At 40.3% G+C, this 11,516-nt stretch overlaps 1 protein-coding gene across 1 annotated transcript in view; it reads right to left on the bottom strand.

Annotated features, from left to right (window-relative positions):
• The window catches only part of PLCE1 (phospholipase C epsilon 1), a 282,148-nt gene that overhangs the window by 56,769 nt on the left and 213,863 nt on the right, over positions 1-11,516 (bottom strand). The window contains exons 8-13 of the mRNA XM_012557636.2: positions 8,221-8,403; positions 6,829-6,946; positions 5,700-5,856; positions 2,222-2,344; positions 2,000-2,136; positions 326-564 (exon numbers count right to left, since the gene is read on the bottom strand). Coding sequence (XP_012413090.1) covers positions 326-564; positions 2,000-2,136; positions 2,222-2,344; positions 5,700-5,856; positions 6,829-6,946; positions 8,221-8,403 — 957 coding nt within the window. The remainder of the gene's footprint in view (positions 1-325; positions 565-1,999; positions 2,137-2,221; positions 2,345-5,699; positions 5,857-6,828; positions 6,947-8,220; positions 8,404-11,516) is intronic.

Below are 11,516 nucleotides of genomic sequence, written 5' to 3'. Positions count from 1 at the left end.
ACCAGTCCCTGGAGAAGGACATCATGCTTGATAAAGTAGAGGGTCAGCAAAAAAGAGGAAGACCCTCAATGAGATGGACTGACAACAATGGGCTCAAACATAGCAACGATTGTGAGGATGGCGCAGGACTGGGTAGTGTTTTGTTCTGTTGTACATAGGGTCACTATGAGTCGGAAGTGACTCAATTTCACCTAACAACAACAACATTTCTGTCCCAGGCTTGAGGACTTTGTAAATAAGTATGGACATAGTAAACTTTTAGCAGATAACTGTTAGAACAGTAAGAGGCATTACATATACATGTACACGCAAAATCTGTACAAACCTGAATGATGCTGAGGATTTCATCGTAAGTATAGTGTTCTCCTTGGCAATTCACTAGGAAGTCATTGAGCTGGAGTATGCCAACTCCAAATATGCCCAGGGATGTGCTCTCAATCCCAGTGCCATTAGTCACGATACTTGCAGCCGCAATGGCATCGGATATCTGCCTTTGGTTGTCTGAGAGCTGCTGTTTACTCTTAATGAATAACCCCAAATCCGAGACATTCCTGGTCAACAAATCTGAAACAGAACCACCCAGAGAACATGGACAAGATATCCAGCATCGTTCACAAAGTTCACTTTGGAGATCATGGTATTGTGGAATTACTAAACTGGAGAAACTCTTCACCAATCTGACCAAACAAGCCATCCAACTCAATGCTTATTGCTGGCTTCACATGGTTGAAGGGATAAATAATGAATCAATGAATAAATAAAAGAAACTAAGATAGGGCTAGGTCCATGATCTTAAAATCCCACGAGCTTCAATATTAGATGGGATCTAGATATCGATTCAACTGGGGACTTGAGGCCAAATGTGGACTTTGCTTTTGAGAATAACCAGTTCTGTATTTTTATGTTTGTAAAGACTGATGATATACCCTTAAAATTACTGTTTTCTGTACTTTAAAAGTGTAATCACTTGACTAATTCATAGCTATTCACATTTATGACTCAGGTTTAATAATGGTTAATATTCTTAGCTTAAGGACAATACAAGTTTTTAAATACTTAAGAAGCAACTGCATGGAAGAGGACAGTTTTTGTTTTTATAGTTTCCAGCAAGAAGAGATGGGAAAAATAACAAGCATAAAAATGTATGGGTGGTAAAAAAATGTATGGGTAGTGATGGTAATGGTGGTTGTGATAGTGAGTGAGATGAAAGAACTAGGCATTCTGGTTTACACATTGAGAAAAATGTCCTGGATTTTCAGATGGGAGTACCCTGCAGAGGTCATTAAAGAATCTCCTTGTCAAAGAGGCAGACAGTTATCTTCTGGGACTGAGCACCCATTTGAACCTCTCTGGGACTGAGCACTCATCTGCTTGTAGGCAGGAAAGAGACCGTGGTGGTTCTCAACTGGGCCATACCAACCACCTAGTGGACATGTGGAAGTGGGCCAGACAGGACTTTTGGATGTCAAAATGACTGAAGGGCACAACTGGCTAAATATCTTGAAATACATGGACAGGCCCATCCAGTGATGACTTTCTTGGCTCAAAATGTCAATAGCATCCTGCCCTCAATGATACCAGATGACACCCTGAAATAATTTTCTAAGTGTTTCAGAGACGTGGGGGAGGCTGAGGTTTGTGTGATTGGAGCTCTGAACTTCATTTTTAGTTTATTCCCTTGTTGGTTGAATTTTATAGCAGCTGGTATGAAGGACGTTGTCTCATTAATTGAGGTTGTTGTTAGTTGCCGTGGAGTTGGTTCCAACTCATGGTGACCGCATGTGTGCAGAGTAGAACTGCTCCATAGAGTTTTCAAGACTGTGACCTTTCAGAAGCAGATGGCCAGGCCTGTCTTCCGAGGGGTGTCTGGGTGGGTTCAAATGGTCAACCTATCAGTTGGTAGTTGAGCGCTTAACTGCCTGCACCACCCAGGGACTCTTTTGAACTTCACCTCTAGAGAGGAAGGTCTCAAAGGGAAACCTTAGAATGTTAAACAAACCTAGGTCAGGCTGAAGACCACTGGTGTTTTCGTCAATTGTCAGGTTGGTGTAGAGTGGGGCAGACTCAGCGCTCAGTCGGCTGCAGGGCACCGCGTAGACATCAAAGAGATCCTTCAGGTCCTTCCGGCTCCTAACACTGAGCAAGGAATGGAAAACACCTCACATTTAGTATTGTTAGAACAAGTGGGGCTGAAAATGAATAAGGAGAAAGCATGTCGTACCTGAATGATTTAAACAGCTCAACAAATTCAACAAAACTCATGTTACTGTCTGAAACCATGAAGTTCTGGAAGCCCTGCATTCCTCCTTTGATCCGCCCGTGCCAGCTGCTGCTGCTCCAAGCACTACAACAAAGACATGGCCTTAATGGGCAAAACTGCCAGCTGATTTCTTCATTCTGCCCCAATAGTCATTTTTTGATTTGCAATATAAGCAAAAAGACGGATTATGAGTTATTTAAAAGTCAGGCTATTTTCCGGGCTCTCTTTTCATTTCTCTCAAAATTAAACTACAACTGTGTCGCAGGAAATAAAACATATATATTGACATCACTTCATATTTGCAGCTTATTTAATAAGGGCACAAAGCTGAGATGAATATTCTTCCACTAATCAGAACAGTTCTTTGAAATCACAAGTCAATGAGAAAAAACCCCCGTAAGTTTCGTGTTTCTGAAGAGTCATTTGAAAAAACAAAAGTCCCAAATTACTCAATCATAATCTATAAAAAATCATGCATGTTCTTTTCTATATTCAAAATTATAGAAACACATTTGGGAAGAAAGTCTTGAATGTATCATTCTGTCTTTTCTTTTTCCTGTTTTAAGCAGTCCTTAGACGAAAACAAGGAAAGGCTTTTAATATTAATGGAAAATGTGAGTCAGAAAAATATTAACAGTGGAAAGAAGCCAACTCTGCCTAGGACTATATTTTGTACCTGCCAAGTCTGTATCTATTCAATATAAAAACATCAGTATACTCAGTCAAAACGTCAGTCTAGCTGTTTTCTACACTGGTTCATTGACAGAAGAGTAAGAGAAAAATTTTGACCATGGGTTTTATTCAAGTCAGGAAACAGGGTCTTTCTTTTTGGTTTTTGCCTTTGATTTTTTGGGAAATATTTCAAGTATATGTGAAAGTATAGAGAATACTGTAATGAATACCCAGTTTACCCTAAATCCTGCTAACATTCATTCATGGAAAATTATTTTGTGTTGAGGTCTGGAGGTCACCTCCATTAATAGAAGAGCATTAAAACTGATTAGATTTGTAGTATTTTGTTGGCATAGGTTGTTGGTCCTCAATGTGCTGTGGGAAGTAGAGGGTGGAAGTTCAAGAAGAGGAAAAAGGTCAGATAAAGTGGCTTTATCATTTGCGTTTCTACCCACTGCTGTCGAGTCAATTCCGAGTCATAGCGACCCTATAGGGCAGAGTAGAACTGCCCCATAGGGTTTCCAAGGCTGTAATCTTTATGGAAGCATACTGCACATCTTTCTCACCGCTGACCTCTCAGTCAGCTGCCAAGTGCTTTAACCACTGTGCCACTAGGGCTCCTTCATTTGTGTTTAAACAGATAAATTCCTTGTCTTCCTGCCAGTCCCAGGTCTAGATACTGTCTATAGCAAACCATCCCCCTCTGACTCTAGAGAACTCTTATTTGTTCACTCTTTCCCATTCTAGACTTAGGACTTAGTTTTACTCCCCCTTTAACCACATGTGGGGTGAGTTTTCTTCTCTTGCCTTATTTTTTCTTTCTTGTTTAGAATAACTCAGCGGGCCCTGGTCCATGTCTTCCTGTGGTTGGGCCCTGCGATCCTGCACCTAGCATGCTAGTTTCTCTACTTCTACCCTATTTTAAAAGATTCTCCTTTCTTACTCGAACCTTTTTTTCCCTGCTCATGAGTGACCGAAACAAAGAGAAGGGCCACTTAATCCAGCTGATCTGGCTATTTTATTTACCCAAGATACTGCATAGGCTAAAGATATCATGTAAAGAAAAATGTGATTTTTGGTTAACTTTTTATTTTAACATAAATTTATAGAAAAGTTGCAAGAGTCGTACAAAGAATACCCATATAGCCCTTATCCAGTTTCACCAGTTGTAGAACTCTGAATGTATAAAGCCTAAATTATAAGTTCATTACTCACACTGTGAAAGAATTCTTCCCTTTAAAAGATGATTTACTGTAGGGTTCCTATCAATAGCAAGCTTCCTTGAGAGACAGAGCGATCTGTGTGTGTGTGAAATCAACGTTTACAAAGCCAGTGTCTGCACAGATCCATTTCCAGGGATCCTCCTTCCACTCGTTTGTTAGATAAAGTGAGAGGACCTGCTTTAGCTTGGTTCTGTCTGGGGCTTCTGTATTTCTTAAACTTTAGTGTGGGGTAGAGGGAGATGAAGGGAGCTCTGGTGTCACAGCAGTTAAGCACTCAGCTGCTAACAGAAAGGTTAGCGGTTTGAACCCACCCATCAGCTCTGTGGAAGAAAGACCTGGTGATCTGCTCCCATAAAGATTACAGCCAAAAAAGTCCTAACGAGCAGTTCTACTCTGTCACATGGGGTTGCTATGAGTTGGAATCGACTCCATGGCATCCAATAACAACAGTGGGAGATGAAGTGGCATTCTGGTTTCCTTTGAAAGGCTTTCATTTTAATATTATCTCTTCTGAGAGAGCAGATATTGCTTCAAGTCTGTAATTTGCATGGTATTTATAGAATAATTTATTATTAGAACCAGTTTTAGAATTATATCCAACATGCTAGAATAGTTATATTCATTTCTCCAGACATGTGCATCATATCTCACATATGAGAAAAGTATTAAAAATATATTCCACTCATTAGCAAATTGGATCAAGTAGCCTACATTAAAACTTCATGATTTATTCCTCATTTCAAGCATGGCTGTCCAATAGGACTTCCTGCAATGATGAGAATGTTCTCATAGCTGTGCCGTTCAACATGGTAGCCACAAGCTCTGCTTGTGATTATGGGGCACTTAAAACGTGGCTAGTGTGACTGAGGAACTGGCTTTTCTGTTTTTTGTTTTTTTTTTTAATTGTTGTAAAAATATATATAACACAACATCTGCCAATACAACATTTTTCAGGTGTACAACTTACATTAATTATGCTGCGCAACCATTATCCTTAATTGATGCCAAATCTGAATTTTCAATTTTAACTAATTTAAACCTAAATAGCCACATGAAGCTAGCAGCTACTATATTGGACAGTGTAGAGTTAGAGAATCACAGCTTGAGTTTTGTTCCTGCTACTGACCTTTGAAGGACTGGTCTCTCAAATAATTAGGAGCGATTATAGGTACTGGTATTGATATGGAGCCCTGGTGGTGAAGTGGTCAAGAGCTCGGCTGCCAACCAAAAGGTGAGCAGCTGGAATCCACTAGCTGCTCCTTGGAAGTCCTATGGGGCAGTTTTACCCTGTCCTATAGGGTCACTATGAGTTGAAATCTACTTGATGGCAACAGGGTTTGGGTTTGGGTTTTGGTATTGATATAGTAATATGAGAAGTTAGGAATATACAATTTAGGAAAATCAGGGGCATTTAAAATTTTTTTATATCAATTTAATTGTAAGTCAAATTTAAAGGTAGTCTTCCCATAGACAACTAGAATACACCCTAGCACATAACTTCAGTGATGTGAGGGTTCCTCTGTTGTATCATGTTAAGGCCCCACCTGGACGGGCTCTTGTTTGAAGAAGACAGCACAGGGGAGGACACTGGCCTGATGGGAGATGATGTCCCGGCAGCCAAGTTAGGGGACCCAGCCGTGGTCAAAGAGTGGGCTCTTCTAGAAGGGAGAGGGTTAGGAGGGCTGGAGATGGCATTTGCCTCTGTAAGGATGAAGGACAGAAGACAGACAATGACTCAGATTATATTTTCCTTCAGAAATCATATAAAAATCAAAGATGCCTTTAAATGTCTGAGTAAATCAATCTATGCAGCTGATTTCTATACAAGAGGCATCAAGATATTTTGATGAAAGGACTAATCTGGTGGGCTCTCAACCTGGCTATATACTAGAATCATCTAGGGAGCTTAAAAAATATATAGATGTCTAGGTTCCAGCGAGAGGGATTCTGATTCAATTGGTCTAGGGTGTGGCCAGGGCATCTAGATATTTTATTTTATTTTTTATTTTAGTGAAAGTATACATAGCCAAAGACACACCATTTCAACAATTTCTACATATATTACTTAGTGATGCTGATTACATTCTTCGAGTTGTGCTACCATTCTTGCTATCCTTCTTCAAATTATTCTACCATCATTATCTTAAATCACTGCCCTCTAAACTTCCCATCCAACCGTTTGAGTTGTCACTGTCAATTTGATCTCGCATAGCTAACTCTTTAAAACAGGACAATGCTCAAAGTGGATGGACGTACTTTACTAATTAAGATAAGCTATTTTTTGGCTCAAAGAAGACTCCAGGGGATAGTTTTGATTTAAGGTTTGAAGTTTAAAGATTATCTAGATTTTTTTTTTTTACAAGCTCTAATATCCAGGCAGAGTTGAATATCACCAGTGTAATTCATTAAACTGCATCTTGTATATACAATATTCCTTTTCAGCAATAATAAGTTAGCTAATGATAATTTTCTTCCAAGTACACTATGCTTGCAAAAACATCTCTTGGGGTTCATCATTTGGTGAAAAACAAAGGTAAGTATACCTAACAAGATAATGAGTTTTGTTACAAGTGCCCACAACACTTAAATTGCCATTTAAAACCAAATGCGTATTTTTTCCCCACAAAATAAAAAACAAAAAAATCTATTTCAGATGTGAAAATGCCACTTTACCTGATTCTTCTTGTTCGTTAGTATCTTGAGGATCAGAACCACTCCGGCGTCGACACTCCTTGTATGTCTTGGCCTTCCGGGTCGCCATCTCATCATCAGTTACCTCTCCACTCTCACCCTGAGAACAGAAGACTCACAACTTTGTATTTCTCTCCCATCACTGCTTTACTTTAAACCAAAAACCAAACCAAACCCATTGCCTTGGAGTTGATTCCGACTCATAGCAACCCTATAGGACAGGGTAGAACTGCTCCATAGGGTTTCCGAAGAGCGGCTGGTGGATTCGAACTGCCAACTTTTTGGTTAGCAGCCAAATGCTTAAGCACTGTGCCACCAGGGCCCCACTTTAGTTTAGGCAGGTCTCAATTTCCTGACCTACTCACCTTCAACACTGCCCCTACCCATAGTGAAACCAGTAAAGACCTACATTAAGTCTGACAACGTATTCTCATGTTACATTATGTCCTTTGTTCTTCACTATAAGGCAGTGATCCTCAGGGGAGGGAGGCAGAGCAGAGGAGGGACAGAACCTCTAGAATCTCCGTGTACAGACAGAATTACGAAGCAGGTAAAGTTCACCTTTAGCATGAACAACCTCCTATATGCAAAGGGAAACACTGGTGGCGTAGTTAGTGGTTAAGAGCTACGGCTGCTAACCAAAATGTCAGCAGTTCCAGTCACTCCTCGGAAACCATACGGGGCAGTTCCAAACGGGTTTGGTTTTGGTTTTTCATATGCAAAGAGTAGGACTCTAGAAGACCATGAAGCAAAACCCCATCACTTTATTTGGGCTAACGTGATAATATATTTTACATTGTCTTCTACATATAGCATTTTGGTCCACTAGCACCTTCATAATCTGATCGCACTGTCCCTTTCTAGCCTTCCTTGTCCACAATAGAGCCCATTCTCCAATCACCCAGAACCACACTTGCTTCCCTAAATAAGTCAAGTCTTTCATGCCTTCATGCTGTCTCCTCTGCCAAGGACGCTTTCCCCAATCTTGTCTGCCTGGTAAACTCCTGTATATCCTTCAAAACCCATCAGTCAACATCCCTGTGAAACCTTCCCTGCCTGCCTCTTACCCTTTTATTTTCCTTCTTTCTGTTTCCATAGCACTTTGCAGACAGACTCAGTAATGACTCTCATTTAGATCTCACTGTATTTGTTTACATGTCTGCATCCCTCTGTGGACCCCATCTTTCTCCTTGAGTTGATTCAGTTCCTAGCACTGGGCCCAGCACCCAGGAAGTACTTGGTAAGCTCTTGTATTTTGTTTCATACTCCATCTTTTCCTCAATCCAAATGACCTAAAGTGACTTATGGAGATGTAGACCATACGACAGTCCCAGAGGATTGGGTTTTATGCTTAATAAACACGGGATACTCTACCCTCGTGAGAATCTTCTTCTTTTTCTTGGAGCTGCTTATGCCCAGGGTGTTGTTTCTCTGCATGTTGGGCTTCTCAGCACTCTTGGCTGATGTTCCAGGGCTGAGGTTTCGAGTACTCCATCGTCTGCCTCCAAACAACTCCACGGCATGAGCCAAAGTTGGGCCTTCATATCGTCCATCCTCCTGTAAAAGAACCACATGCTGAACACATAAAGGAGCAGCAAGTAATGGGGAAGTAAATACATTAATGGCTTCCAGTAAATTCCCAGAGGTGGAAAAGCACAGGCAGCCACAGAAGGATAATGATCCGGCCACCCAAGTGGCTCTGTTTGCTAACCCTTGGGACTCTGTTGGGGGATTTCATCACATCCCTGCTGTCCTAGTCACATCCCTGCTGGGTTCCAGTGATATCCTTTAACAGGGCCACATTCAATTATGATTAAAACAAATTTCAGAGGTTATGTTCCAGAACTCCCATTGTAGGGTAATTCATTAACCCTTCACAAATTAGAGCTTTGGAGGACTTGGGGTATATGTGTGTGAATCTATTTAAGTAAAACCAATTTCAATTTGTCTGTTATTGCATCACTGCAGGTAGATTTTTACTTACGCTCGGGACATTTTGATTTAAAATACAGAGTATGTGGCATACGTGAAATTCACTTTCAAGCACCCTGGGGGACAGCTCAAATACTTTGAGTGTCATCCTCTAGAGTGGCTGAAATCCAAGGATAGAGAGCTCGTGGGATTCAGAACACCATGCATATTATGATTCTGTGAGAAGGAAAAACACAGCCAAAGGGCAGGCAATGGTTTAGCTGCTTCTCACTTGGCAGCTCTGTGCAGCATGCTGTAAGTAAGCAGCAGCAAAAACTTATTAATTAAACAATGGTTAATGCCTCTTCCCATAAATCTGTAAAGCCAGTTAATAAAACCAAAAAAAAGTGGCATATGAATGAAATAAAATATCAATGCTACTTCAGAACATGTTGTATAAAACAGGCCTAATTTTCATGTACTGTCTTTACTCTGAAAATCTTTAAGGCTATCCCTTCTTTGCAGTTCCAATGAAGTGCTTGTAAATATATTTTGCTTTATTACCGATAACATGCAAATAATAAACAGGCTTTTTTGGTGTGTGCTTGCTCCATCATCCTAATGGTCAGTGCCTTTCTGACTGTATGACTTGGAGTTGTGAACTCCCATTTCCTGTACCCTGTTGTGGATCCCAATATCCTAAGTAACTTGGATACCTGACTGGGAAAACTTTTGGTAATCTCTTGCAATGGACATCTGTGACTTATGCCTGTCCATTATCTATTTCCTCCTTCTCTTTACCTATCCATTTTCTACTGGACATAGTCTTGGTGGGTCTGTCAATCAAGGGGACCAATAATTGGCACATCACCTAAATAAGCCAATCAGAATTTCCTTCCTGGGAATAGGAATCTTGAGTGCAGTGATACAGAGAACGAAAATGGTTGGAGATCATCTGCTGAACAGATTCCCCGCTAATAAGAAACCAAGATTGGCTCCAAACTGGAGCAAACATTGCATGGCACAATTTGGTAATTAATTTTAACTATCTTATTGAATGAAGCCCTGGTGGCGTCGTGGTTAAAACCTCGGCTGCTAACCAAAAGGTCGGCAGTTCAAATTCACCCTCCACTCCTTGGAAACCCGATGGGGCAGTTTTATTTTCTCCTATAGGGGTGCTGAGTCGGAACTGACTTGACGGCAACTGGTTTGGGGTTGGTTATCTTATTGAATAATATACACTGAATCTGAAAAAAATTGTTATTTTTTATCTATGGGTTTTAGCCAATGTATCTTGGAAATTTCAATAGATCCGTTACAATTATATATAAAAGAATCAGCATCATTAACCTCCACTGCTTTGGTTTTTCTAAATTCAGAACATCCCAAAAGAGGCCAATTTTTACCTTGTCAAAGAGAAAAATTAATAACAGATATCTTGCTTTGATTTTAAGGTTTTCTTACAACAAAAGCAAATATTCACTGTAAAGAAATTCCTGACCAAAATTAATCTTGCCAGTGGCTTTTCTTTTACCCGAAGTTGTTATTCTTTATTCTTTTCTTCCCTGTTCAAACTCCTTCCAACCTGATATCAGGTGATCTCAGTAAAAGGGGGAATGCAGGGTTCAGTCAGTCATAGTAAGATTCATCAACGGTTGATCTTCCATTCTTCTCCTTTTTTTATAAGCTTCATTGTAACAAGCAAATTTTGAGCCATTTGCTTTTTTCTGGAATCAGAATGGTCCCCTTATTTATATGCATAGTAGAATAACTGCTCAGAATAAACCTTACGTTTCAATTTCTTTGAATTTTGGTTGCTTTTGTTGTTGTTGTTGATAGTATACACAACAAAACATACACCAATTCAACACATTCTGCATGTACAATTTAGTGACACTGATTGCATTCTTTGAGTTGTGTATCCATTCTCGCCCCCCTTTTCTGAGTTGTTCCTCCTCCGTTAACATAAACTCACTGCCCCCTAAAATTCCTAATTTTTCAAGTTGCTGTTGTCACTTCGATCCCAAGAACTACATAAGAACTATACAGATAGTTCTTAAGAGTTTTGATAATTTTTAACATCCCTAACAGAAATATGGGGCCCTGGTGGCCTAGTTATTAGGAGCTTCGCTGCTAACCAAAAAGTCGGCAGTTCAAATTCACCAGCCGGGAAACCCTACGGTGAATTCTATTCTGTCCTATAGGATTGCTATGAGTCAGAACCGACTTGACAGTAACGGGTTTGGTTTTGGTTTTAACAGAAATATGTTTAGGGCAGGAAAAGACAGGATACTTTTATTTATTTTTATTGTTGTAGTTTAAGTGAAAGTTTACATTTCAGGTTAGTCTCTTATACAAAAATTTATACATACATTGTTATGTGACCCTAATTGCTCTCCTTATACTGTGACAGCACACTCCTCCTTTTCACCTCTGATTTCCCATGTCCATTCAACCAGATCCTAACTCTCTCTGCCTTCACACCTCACCTCCGGACAGAAGCTGCCCGTTTAGTCTCATATATCTACTTGAGCTAAGAGGCACACTCTTCACGAGTATCATTTTATGTCCCACAGTCCAGTCCAATCCCTGTCTGAAGAGTTGGCCTCGAAAATTGTTTTAGTTCTGGGCTGATAGACATTCAGGGGTCATGCTTTCTGGGGTTCCTCCAGTCTCAGACCATTAAATCTGGTCTTCTTACTAGAATTTGAGTTCTGCACCCTACCTTTCTCCTGCCCCGTCAGGGACTCTCTGTTGTG

Source organism: Trichechus manatus, unplaced genomic scaffold (assembly GCF_000243295.1).
Source record: "Trichechus manatus latirostris isolate Lorelei unplaced genomic scaffold, TriManLat1.0 scaffold00007, whole genome shotgun sequence".
NCBI classification, from domain to species: Eukaryota; Metazoa; Chordata; class Mammalia; order Sirenia; family Trichechidae; genus Trichechus; species Trichechus manatus.
Note: the sequence above shows the minus strand (reverse complement) of the source record. Positions and strands in the feature narration are given on the sequence as shown.